The 13,028-nt window shown below is 35.2% G+C and overlaps 1 protein-coding gene across 1 annotated transcript; it reads left to right on the top strand.

Annotated features, from left to right (window-relative positions):
* Positions 1 to 2,509: 2,509 nt before the first annotated feature.
* On the top strand, positions 2,510 to 7,492 carry LOC112002413 (uncharacterized). The gene is made up of 2 exons (XM_024034568.2): positions 2,510 to 3,590; positions 7,085 to 7,492. The coding sequence occupies exon 1, from the start codon at positions 2,621 to 2,623 to the stop codon at positions 3,581 to 3,583; it is 963 nt and encodes a 320-aa protein (XP_023890336.1). The 5' UTR covers positions 2,510 to 2,620; the 3' UTR covers positions 3,584 to 3,590; positions 7,085 to 7,492.
* The last annotated feature ends 5,536 nt before the right edge of the window (positions 7,493 to 13,028 follow it).

The following is a 13,028-nucleotide window of genomic DNA, read 5'->3' as shown; positions in this document are numbered from 1 at the left end:
GGAATACAGTTCTCTGGCAGGATGCTTGGCAAATGAAATAAATTGGGCCCAAGCCTTTTGATCCAGTCAACATTATTTGGCCCACAAAGCCCAAATCTTTTGTATAAAAAAGATAGGATGAAAACTGATATGAAGAAGAACGATAAAAGAAACAAGGAATGGCAGGAAGTGTTAGCAGCGGAATTGCGTGAAGGAAGAGTTAAACTAAAGGAAACGACAAATGCAGCAGGAAAGCGTGAAGAAATAAGAAAAAACACCAGAGACGAAACAAAATAATCTCTAGACAGGAATGGGTTGGGAGACAAAAACAAAAGACATGGAGCAAGAACAAAAGGCGGGCACCACAACCTGTACCACCAATACAAGGAGGTGGGCCCAGGTCAAAGGGATTCAAAGGGCGTGGTTTGGTGGTGGGGGAAAAGGGGGTCTGTGCGGCAGACTTGTATTTTGCTGCAGATTTGCGTTTTGCCGTAGATTGCTTTCACTTGCACTTCTTTCTTTGGACCCTTCTTGTTCTTTGGTCTTCTTGGTGGGCCTTTGGGCCTTGCTCTTCATTGGGCTTTCTTCCTCATAAGCCTTTGGGTACAGATTTGTAAAAATGAGCATCAACACTGTGATTTTGAATTTTTTTGTAATAAAATTTGATTGGATGCTGAGAACATAGCTGAGAAAATGTGAAAAATGGGTAGGAAAATAGCATTTTCAGAATAGAACCAAACACATGAAAATATTTTCCACAACAATTTTCATTATACAACCAAACACTTAAAAATATTTTCCTTTCCAGAAAATAGCATTTCCGGAAAATAGGCTATTTTCCGGAAAATATTTTACGAAACCAAACACAGCCTAAGTTCTAAAATCTGATGTTCTAAAGACGAGATTTCTTTAGATATATCCTCCATGATCTATATAGTGTATGCCTGGACACGTGTGGTTAGAAGAAGAGGCAGAAGAAGCAGTAGCAGGGAGATAGGATCGCTACTGTTGTTGCCGCCAGTGATGGTTTCTGAGGACATTTCCCAATTCCGCTACACGAATTCGACGGGCCACCCATCTAGACTCCGCATCTCCGGCATAATCACAGAGTGTATCGGCTGGGTTTGCCCAATATCTTCTCTAGAGAGATATTGGGGAAATAAAGTCAGAGGGAGAGAGGAAGAAAGAGGCAGATAGGATTAAGTGTTTGAGAAATTTTTTGAATATGTTTAGTTGATTTTGGGTTAAATCTGGCTGTGGGTAAGTGGGCAAGTGTAGCTAACAAAGTGTTAGAGAAAAGTTTTAACATTGGTTTGGTTTTGCTAACAATAATTAAATTAATGGGAAGTGATGATGTGGAGTTGAGTTTTAAAAATGGCCACATGGCATTTTTTTATTGGACGCTGGAACCGGCGAGGACCGCATCAGAGGTCCTCCAAGAGGTCCCAATAATTTCTCCCACATAGGAGACCGCTATTAAAACCGATGGGACCATGAATTCATGTTTTTTCCCACCTGCTCCTCATTATTATGTTGCTGGACAAAGATACTCAAATAGTCAAACCCAATTTGACAAGGAAAATAGTAAAATACCATCAAAATCATACGATTTGGTGGTAAGGTTCAATTTAATGTTAATTCAATTTAATTTTTATTTATTTATCAAAATAGTAATGATACAAAAACTTTTACAATATTTCTCGCAAAATAACTTTTATTTTTATATTGCTTATGAATCTCAAACTATTGCACTTTTATTTTTTATAATTGATAATTATTATGAGGGAAAAAAAATAAAATTTGAATCTTAAACAATTAAATTCTTAAAAATTAAAAAAAAAAAAAGAATAATGGATATTTTCATTAAAAACACTATGAGCTACTAATTAGATGAGGAATAAAACTTTTGGTTAACAATATTACTTTCAAATAACATTAATTGAAGCATTTTAAGAGTCTTATAATTCAATTGATTTTTTTTTATTTCATGTTTTAAGTTTGTATTTATATTTATATTTTATTACCATTATTATTTTTAGTATCAATGCATGTTAATGTTATAAAAGAAAAAAAAATCTAGGACCACAATCTTTTGTATCACAACAACCCTTGTATGCTCTAATGGAGGTTTTTTTTTTTTTTTTTGAGAGAGAGTTTCAATCTATAGTGTCTGCTCTATTGAACCCCAAATTTCTTAAATACTAATCAATTTTTGGTGTTGGTAAAAATTGAATCCCAAATATTTTATATAACTATCAGAGATTTTATCAATTGAGCTAACTGAAACTTATAACTTTAATGTATTAGATAAGTGGTAAAAAATAAATAAATTCATGTGAAAATAACAAACAATTTGCTATATAGTTGCAAAAAATCAAGTAACTCGACATTCAAAAGTAGCCATAAGTGGCCATGTAACTAATATATTTGCAAAATGTGTGGTCCTATAATTAATGTTATAAAGATATCAGTAGAAAAATTGAAGTAAAGCTCATTTGTCTGTCTCTCTTCCAACAAGCAAAGTTGATTTGGTTGACTGTTCAAGATCTCTAGTATGTCTAAGTATGACTTAAATAAGAGGTAAAAGAAAGGAAAGCCTTCCATGACCATCCAATAGGAAAGAGAAAAAGGGAAAGCAAAGATGCTCCCATTGAAGCTGGTACGCTCTCTGGTCTTAGGAGAAACCATTAACAACCCTCTCTGTTTAACCCAACAACACACTCACCTTGACCACAATGATGTTGATACTAATGATGATGATGAAGATGACGATGATGATGATGATGATGAAGCCAATAATGCCATTCCTCACCACAAACAAACAAGAGGAAGAAGAAGAAAAACCAGCACTGACAAAAACACCAAAACAAAAAAGACTCCATTTTTGTTGTTCTTACCAACAAAAGAGCTCATCACTGACACATACAGACTTGCCACCATAGCCAGAGACATGGGCATGGACTTACACCCAACCCCATCTCTCTCTCACATCATCTTCTCGTACCCATCATCACCGTCACCGTCAACATCAGCTTCCTCTTCTTCTTCATCAACACCATCACCATCATCACCATTCCCCATATCATGGTCATGGTCATCCTCATCACTTTCATCTTCTTTCTTGCCTAACGATGCCGTTCCTCTCCCATTTCCTTCACTCACCACAGCTTCTCTCACCCATCTCCGCTCTTTTGCTACTCTCTCCAAAGGGCTTTTCAAACTGGCCTTTGCCAACTTCACCACCAAAGCAACAATTGCTGACACCACTAGTAATTGGGACTGTTGCTCTGTGTCTCTGTTTTCCAGGCTCACCAGCGACCGAGTAGACACCATGGATGCGTTTTCTCGAGCTTTGGCTGGAATGGGTTGGACCCTTTTCAAGACCAAGCAAAACCCATCTCAGGATTCAAAGGAAAAGCGAGTTTGGGGTGGCAATTCGGTGTTTTTGTTCAGGAAGGTCGAGTCGAACCGGGTTCGGGCGGGTCGGGTGAATGAATGTAGAATAAGGGAGTTGAGGTTGCCCCCGTTGGATTTTAGGAATGCCCCTTTGAGGATTTTGCAGTACATTCTTCTAATGACTGATGATATCTTCTATCTGTCATGATATACCGGTATTTATTTATTTATGGTTTTTGGTTTTCTTTCTGTTACTAAGATTTCCTTTTTTGTATATTGGTGTGTGCAAAAATTGAATAAAGTTGGTGAATTTATGGTTTTTAGATGGCTGTTTTTCATTTGATTTTCTGCTATCTTAGTTTTTTTTTTTTTTTTTTTTTTTTTTTTTGCCCTTTCCTAGCTTGTGGATATTGTAATGTTTAAATTGGAGATCGAAAGTTTGTGAACATATGGTCTTAGGTGGATCCTTTTTAGCCAATGTAGGTCGATGGCTGTCTTTGGTTGATCTTTGTTGTATTCTAATTTGGGAGTTTTCTGGAATGATGAACACCTGTTGCCAAAAGGAAAAGGAAAATACTTTTCTTACGAAACAATTTTATGAAATTTTCATACAGTTATTGAGTGAAAGCTGCCCAACAAAGATACGTTTAGGACTCCATACTTTGTGTAGGGGGTAAGTCTCTTGAAAGAGGAACCACACCAAGATTCCAACCGAGCAAGGTGATGGGCAGGCTTCAAATTAAACAATAAGGTTAAGTTAGAGGAAAGATCTTTGAAAATGAATTGTAGATTAGTGAAGCTTAGGAAAAGATCATACCTTTGTTTTGGCTCAGAAGGGTGTATTCATGGTTTTTTCTTGAGTGAAGTTGGTGATCAGTTCCCTATAAAGCAGAGTGATTTTGATGACACACCATCCCCTCAGATTGGCTACTAGGGAGCTTGCCCCAGTGATGTACAGTGATGGCCTGTCTCCTTGCATTTAATCCAAAACGGTTGGCGGTTGGTCTGAATAATAAATGCTGACATATTGGGTTCAACTTTTCTCAGGTGTGCTTGTCAAGATTAGGGGAGCTTGACTCTCAAGCTCAGGGAGTTACTGGTTGAAGTTAGGAAGTGTTGCCTTAGGGTCTTCAGCTGGACCTTAATCCAAATATCGTGTTTAGGGTATGATCATTGTCCAAAGCATGCAGTTGAATGAAGGGATGAGTTGGGGTTACCACATTGGTGGGATTTTGGATTGAATATTCTATGGGTCGGGTGCTGGCCCGGGGGCTTTTATGGGGTTCAGTTGGTGCTTGGGCCTCAAGGATCCCTTTCCCCCTCCACCTTGCATTTGGCATACGGAGCATGACTTTCATCATTCTGTTAGAAACTTTTGCAAGATTTTTCTGTTTGGTTTGTAATTTTATATAGCATTTGACAAAGGATAAAACCAAAAAAAAAAAAAAAAAAATTTATTGTCCCTTTAGTCTGCTATTGTGATATTGAGTTCGGATTTTTTGTGTGAGGATGATAAAGACAGATAGACGAGAAGTTTGAAATAGTTGGTAACTTGGTGTAGGATTTGGATTTCCTTTTGCGGATTCAATTGATTTTATTAGTCTCAATAGCTGTTGACATTGAAAACCATTGTGTAATTCATTGATGTTATTGATCTATATTTATTTTGTCAGATATCCCCAAGTGTGTATATATGTTTTGACAGATTCCTTTATCACAACAATGATCATTACACGTGCATTATTTCAGCACAAGTTCTTTTTGTAACTTTTTCCCCCTTTTGGTTTTACCTTGGTTTCCTTAGGGTTTTTTTTTTTTTGGGCAAGCTCACATAAATTATAGAACAACATGCAACCCTTGCTAGTGATTGATATACTCTGAGCAATTGATACGTTGAATTTACACCATTGGCTGTAGATTTGGACAAATGAAGCTGAGTTGCCAATGTGGTTTTCGGTTTAACATATAGGGAATTCTACATTAAAGATTATATGGTGTTCCTTTTTATTTTTTAACTCCTGGATTTTGTTTAAATAATAAAGGTCTGGGGCATAATTTTATCATTTCCATTATTTAAAAAAAAAAAAATATTACCTCCATAAGAAGAAAGCATATATCGTAAATTTCAATGATTTATAGGAATTTAGAAGATGGAAATGAGTTAGCAAAGATTCACATGATAAGTTTTTTTTTTTTTTTTTTTTTTTTTTTTTTTTGAGAAGGAAACTGAATTTCATTTAAAGAAAAAAAACTCAGCCAGAATTGGCTAAAAGAACAGAAACAATGGGAGGGGGAACATCCTCCCTCCAAACATGATAAGTTAAACCTTGAGATTTGCTTTGCTTTTGGAAGGTAAGGAGGCATTAATTGACTAAATCAGATAGGTAGTTCCTCAAACGTCTACGGCTTACACTGCAAAACTATTAAGCAATCTCAATAATATCTTTTGTATTTACTCTATCAGTTTAAGTGAAAAAGTAGGATTCAGTGCTTGTTGAAGTTGTTGAGGAAAAGGAACTAGAATTGAGTGCAAAATGGTTGGATTTCTTAAAGGACTTTAATGTGAGGTGTACTCTTGACAAAAACCAATTGTAGGAGTGTTGCACACCAATAAGACAAGAAAAGGCTGTAGGTGCCAACCATGGTCCTGATTTTAGCCTTGCTTTTAAATGCTGTGCATCAAGTGCTTTGAGCTACTAATATGTCACTTAAGACAAGGCCCAAATGCAATTTGGGCATTGTTATCGCTCGTCAGTGAACCTTAATTTTAGTGGTAGGCTTCCAGACTCCTATTTCTGTGCTGTGCTGATCTATTTTTACCATTTCCTTGGTTTCATATACGGAAAAAGTTTCCTCAATTGCCAAAGCATGGAATATACTTATTGCCATGCAATGCAACTCACCACATTTCTTCACATTGTGATATCTGTATGCTCTGTTGGCCTTCCCTTATCACTATCTTTACTGTACTCATCATGCTGTGGCTTCTTCACATTTTTTCTCTTCTTCACAGCATCTATACTCCTTTTCTATTGCTTTGCCAATGCATGGGAGTTTTCTGCTTTGCTGATGATAGAAGTTTTGTTCAAGCTATTACCTATTCCAAAAAAAAAGAGGAAGTTTTGTCCAAGCTAGAGTTTTATTAATTCTTAGGAAATGCCAACGATGCGGAAGTGGAGATCTTCAAGGATAAAGGCGCTACAATTGATATATTGTCTGGCTTGTTTCACTTTCAGAAAAGGGATGGAGCCATTTTGATGTGAAAGCAATCCACCACCAACTTTGGTTGGTTGTGGCTACAATTAAATGTCTCCTTCTAGAAGGTGGACTATAATTGGCTTTGGGTCAGGCAGCTAAATGAAGATGAGCCAATGCCTGCTCTGAAACTAAGAAATTATTGAGCGAAGGTTGCCTTTTTAGGAATTCCTCATAAGGACTTTGCACTGCAATTTACTTATAAAAATAAAAAAATTGCATTAAAATTTTCTTGGTCTGATTCATATGCTTATTATGTATTAGATAGATTTGCATCTTCTGCATTACTCTTTCCGGTTTTTTTATTTTTTGCTTGCCCTGTATTTTTCATTGACAAATCCTTGAATAGTTTCATGGAATTCATTGCTTAGGTGACATTTTTATTTAACGTATGACCCCTGTTTTCTTTTGCTAAAAATAGCAAGGATTGATGTTGTCTGTATCTGCAATCCAGGGTTTCATTCTCAAGGGAATTTGATATGTCGGAAGAGTGAACAAGGCAAAGTGGAGAAGAAAATTTGGTTCTATCTGAAATTTGGAGTAATTTCATCCTCCTACTAGCTTGAACTAGAGTAACTAACAGTGTTTCTTCTTCCCCCACTTTTTTTTTTTGGTATATTTTCCCCATTTCTATCATGTTAATGACGGGGGTTAATTATCTAATGCTTCTCAATCAGATGGGCTTCAGTACTTTACATTAACTTATGGATCTGTATGATGTATATATGTGACTTTTTTTTTTAGTCATTTCCTAATCGTTTTCCCTCTTGTTTTTGACTATTGCATTATGTAAGATGTACAACTTTTATGAGGCACATTGTCAATACAATTATGAGATGTCTGTTAAAAGTAATTTGTACAATTGAAGCTTGCAAACAGCTATGAGATCTTTCTTAGGTATTCCTCTAAAAATGTTTAATTTGATTAAGGGCAGTTAGGCTCTTCTTATGTATTCTCCTTTTCTCTGTGTGCCTCCTTGCAGGTCATTCACATTCTTGCTGTTAAACTAACACTTCATCTAGTCATTTATGATGGTGCAATCTTAATTTAGAGGTGTTAGATTGCTGCGGTTGAGTTTTATGTAATGGCTTTTGAGGTGGCATTTTTATTAACTGATCCCCCATTACAACACCACCCCCCCCCCCCCCTTCTCTCTCTCTCTCTCTCTCTCTCTCTCTTCTTTTTTTGATAAGGGACTTTGACTAAGCAGTGATTACAAGTAACAGCAATCCACAGAAAATTATCTTATGAGACAAGTCTCATTAGACCCTCCCAGGCACCCCCAATGCTGAGAGAGAGTGGTGTCTTAGACCGTTTCATGAGATACCACCTCGAAATCCAAGAACCATTCCAAGAACATTCTGCTGTTGGTTCTACCTTAGTAGAACATGCAGTTCTATCATAGTTTTCTCCCCACCCCTACCCCACATGCTTAACATATTTGTACTGCTTTTGTTATATATGCCTTTTCACAATCTTGGCATACAATTATTCTTGACAACTAGTCACCGGAATGAATTCGTCATCCCTGTTGAAGTTGACTAAAGCAGAATTAGTTTAGAGCAAACAAAGATGATCTCCAAATCAGAGCATCTTAAGATACCTTTGAGTGGGAATGATGTGCCATTCAGGGTATTGTTTTCAGATCCCTTACGAAATTATCACCAGTGGCAATGCCTCGAAAGTATACTTTTGCAAATTGCTTTTGAAGTAGATTGATTACTCAGGGCTCATTTCCAGATTCCCACTTTAGAGTGTCTTCCAAGATAAGACCCCATTCCATGTGGTCCAATGAAAAGATCAGCAGCTTTGGAAGAGTGTTAAGTTGTTAACTCTGAACATGCAGGTTTTTTCAAATCAAGCCAACCTCCACGTAGGGTAAACATAAGCTTGCCATGCCACTAGATAAGATGAACCTCGTGAAACCCCTCATAAATTCACAGAAAACCGAGTATATGCATATTATTCATGCTGTCACAAAAAAGCATCCGATCTGATATGCTTGCGCAGAGTGTTTGTTTTCTTACAGTTGTGTACAATATACTGTCTGGAGTTGAAGCTACAACACAACCACGACTTTCCAACCTCTCAAGAAAATCATTAGTGACCCAATGTTCATGCTAAAAGAAAAGTATGATATTGTTGTACTATCAGAGATTCAGAATATTGTATAATTTTCTTAAAATATGACTTTTTACTGGGAGAATGGGATGTCTTCAATTCAACTTCAAGAACAATATACTTTCATTGAAATATTATTCTGTCACACATATATAAAGGCCCATTTTGGTTCCGGATTCTTGAGCCCAACTAAAAATTGAGGCAGTCCTTTTAGTGCCCGGGTTCAGACTTCGGAGACATACCTCAACTATAACAATTGCTTCACAATGGTTTTAACCGAGAGAATGAAAAATTCATTACATTATTTAGAAGTTTAAATGGAAGGGAATGAAATAAATATTGAAAAATACTCATTCTTCTTTATTCCCTAAATACCTTAAATTTTCATTCTTCTCAAAATTGGTAAGAATGAAAGGGAATGAAATTAGATTTAATAAATTTTGTACTAAAACTCCTAAAATACTACTATATATTTAGCAATTTATTTTAAAATAGAGGTCTAGTAGTAATGTTATCATAAAATGATTCCATTCTTTTTTCTTTATGTTACTTTCAAACAAAGTTACTTACATTCTATTTCTTTCTATTTATTTATTTTAAAATATTTAAATAAGATTATTTAATTTCATTTCATTCCTTTTTTTTTATTATTATTATTCCTTTCCCTTAAATACATTCAATTCCATTTATTTCTTTTCATTTCTATTTTTATGATCATTTCACTTCTTTTATGATCATTTCATTCCCTCTGGAGGAACTGCCACATTCCACAAGTAAACAAAGTACCCTTCACAGTAACATTAACCGTGTGGCGCCAACTAATTAGGTTTAGTACACAAAAACAATAAAACAGAATTATTTACCATAGCAACACAATTTAAGCCTCCTTGGTTGCTGTATGTACTTCAAATAATTCCATTCACATTTTACAAAACATCCAAGACATATCAATAACAGTGAATAGGACCATCACTATTGCTGGCAGGATAGGTTTAATATTTCCGTAAGATACAATACCCAAAGGTTTTTGGTTGACTCCCAACATTTCTAACTTCAAAATGTGTGTTTATGGATTGTTACTAACATGCTATAAGCCCTCACATAACTCTCAAAAGTCACTATTTAGTATTTACTATGCAAGAGTAAAGCCATAGACCTGAGAAAACTTGCACATAAACAATAATATTGCTATTTGAAGGGCTAATTTACAACAATTAACTTTTGTTTATTAAAAAAAAAAATACAACAATTGACTTAAATACTCACTGAACACAAAATCTAAATAGTCTACCAGTAGCTGCTCATTTTATACTTATCAAATAGACTCATGAATGGTATTGACATGAAGTTCTATAGACGGCTTCTAAAAACAAAAAAAAAAATCTCAATTAACAAGGATAAACAATAATGCTAACAAAATCATGCTGAATGAGCACTGTGAGTCCGTGAAGCCCATATACCAAAGACAAGAAACCAAAAGACGAACAAGATCGCCCAGTAGCGTGCAGGTCCATACTTGATTCTGGTAAGCACAAACTGCAAAATTCAAAAGAAAAATTATATTAGTGATCAGTTCACAAGACTGAATGAAGTCCAAAGTAGGAACACACAATTTGAAATTCAGTAAGAATTATTACTATTGTGCCGATGAGATATTAAGTAATAGTTAGAACATTCTGAGGATGTCCCAACTAATCCACAGAAATCCATGTAGAAGAAACTTATATAGAGTTAAGGGTTTGCTAGTGAATCCTTTCAGTGAAAAAAAATTAAAATAAAAAATAAAGACAAAAGACAAAATATGGCCAATGTTTGATTTATTGGTATTGCACACACACGCACACACATAGTGAGTTTTGAACTCATAACCAAGAAAATTCTTGCATTTAAAATTTTTTTTATATATATTTCAAGGTTATTCATTTATTTTGAGTTCATCTGTTCTTTTTATGTTTATAATGTCTTTATTATATGCTTTATTTGATAAATACCACTCTGATGTGCAGAAAACTGCTAAAAGTGGTCTTCATATTCTTCTTGGAGGCATCTGTGCTCTGACAGTTGTGGTTTTCTTTCGCTTTGTAAGTATCTCCTTAATAGAGATCATCCAGTTACCACACTCATCTACATCTGGCTTAATTTGTTATTGATATATGTTTCACTAGATTATAGAATTTGATTAGGGTTTGCAAACTTTTCTTGACAAGCAAGTGGCCATTAGAGAACATTGTTTATTGTGAATGACATAAGGAATAGAAGTAAAATATTTATCAAAAAAGGATAATAGAAGTAAAATAGTGGTTTGCAATCTATGTTAGATTTTGTTGATTTGTGCTCTCTTTTCATTTGTAAAGACTTGTAATTGTATTCCTTGGGAATATTTTGTATGAACTCTGTGTGCATAAAGTATCTTCCTCCTTTCAATAAAACTATTGTCACTTATAAAACAAGTAAAATAAAATTGAAAAGAAGAAGAAGAATATTTTCTTCTGGTTTGGGAGTTCTAGTTGCTTTATTTTCCTTAATAGCATATATTGATATCTGCTCAAAATCTCAACCTGTTACACATTTATCCTATAAAGATGAGCACTTAAGGTAGTAAAAATGTGTTTCTCACCACGGCAAAATTAGAAAGCTGAAAGCTTCACAAGAGTTGGTGATTTATATTATGGTTTACTGGTGAGGGTCCTATCTTCTACAAGTGTTTGGTTGACCCACAAGATACAGAACAACATTTGTGTTTCAAGTTTATGAAATTAGATATATCTGAGGAGAGAGGTTGTACAATTCCTATAGGAGGGTCAAAAAAATTCATAAACTCCAAGGGGCTGGAATCATTGAAATCCCAAAGCTCCCTTTTTTGTGGATAAGTAAAATCTCAAGGCTTTCAAGACCCCTTCAGTTTGCCTTGGGTTTCTGCTCAACCTCCATCCCATTTTATCAATCAGCTTCCTATATCTTAGGCGTCTTAACCAGATTGAGGAAACAGTACAAACATGGAACTTCTGAGAATTTTAGCTAAAGGAAGTTTCTGAAGATTAGATGATGGGAGGGATGAGAGAAAGGAGATTAGTTAGAGAAGGGTTAGGAGCACTTTGTCACTTCCAGAAAAACTCATTTCATTCATTCTGTTCATACTCTTTATTGGCATTGGCTTTGGAAGAGATGTTTTGTCCAGCCATACTATTGGTGCTTCTTCACAGATGGACATGTCCATATGCTTGTACGCACATATGCAAAGTGAATATGACCCCAGGCCTATGAATGTGCAACTCAGTTGGGCAATTTGTTTACTATAGGTGATGGATAAAAGCCGTAGGAACACATAATTGGATAAACTGTATATTGTTGAAGAGACTAGAAAGAGACCTGTAAAGCTTGCAGCTGTTTAAATTATTGGTATGAAGGAGAAGAAAATAACATATGTTATACCTTTGCTGAAAACTTGTGTTTACCTTTGACATGTTGCCTGAAACTGAAATACAGATATTTTTGTAATATTATTTCTCATTAAATTTTCTTCTTTCTTCTCCCTATAGATCACTGCCACTTTTGACGGGTTTTCTCATAGGATCAATCTTTTTAAAGTTCTTAATCTAATTTTTAGAAAATTCAAATTTTTTTTTTTTTAATCTGTATTAGATTTCCTGCTTTGTGCGGCCTTAAATCTGATTCCAAAAGCAATTCATAAAAAAATATATAACATTAACCATGTGGTGCCAATGAGCTCTAGCTTAAATGACATCTCCTTATCTTGTAAGAGCAAGGTGACGGGTGAGGTTATGAGTTCAAAACTCACTATGTGTGTGCGTGTGTGTGCAATACCAATAAATCAAACATTGGCCATATTTTGTCTTTTGTCTTTATTTTTTATTTTAATTTTTTTTCACTGAAAGGATTCACTAGCAAACCCTTAACTCTATATAAGTTTCTTCTACATGGATTTCTGTGGATTAGTTGGGACATCCTCAGAATGTTCTAACTATTACTTAATATCTCATCGGCACAATAGTAATAATTCTTACTGAATTTCAAATTGTGTGTTCCTACTTTGGACTTCATTCAGTCTTGTGAACTGATCACTAATATAATTTTTCTTTTGAATTTTGCAGTTTGTGCTTACCAGAATCAAGTATGGACCTGCACGCTACTGGGCGATCTTGTTCGTCTTTTGGTTTCTTGTCTTTGGTATATGGGCTTCACGGACTCACAGTGCTCATTCAGCATGATTTTGTTAGCATTATTGTTTATCCTTGTTAATTGAGATTTTTTTGTTT

The sequence above is a fragment of the Quercus suber genome, unplaced genomic scaffold, assembly GCF_002906115.3.
Source record: "Quercus suber isolate HL8 unplaced genomic scaffold, Cork oak 2.0 scaffold_1051, whole genome shotgun sequence".
NCBI classification, from domain to species: Eukaryota; Viridiplantae; Streptophyta; class Magnoliopsida; order Fagales; family Fagaceae; genus Quercus; species Quercus suber.
The sequence above is the reverse complement of the archived record's forward strand: the minus strand, read 5'-3'. Positions and strand labels throughout refer to the sequence as shown.

Coding starts and splice junctions, on each gene's coding strand:
- LOC112002413 (XM_024034568.2), top strand. CDS start 2,621: ATGCTCCCATTGAAGCTGGTACGCTCTCTGGTCTTAGGAGAAACCATT.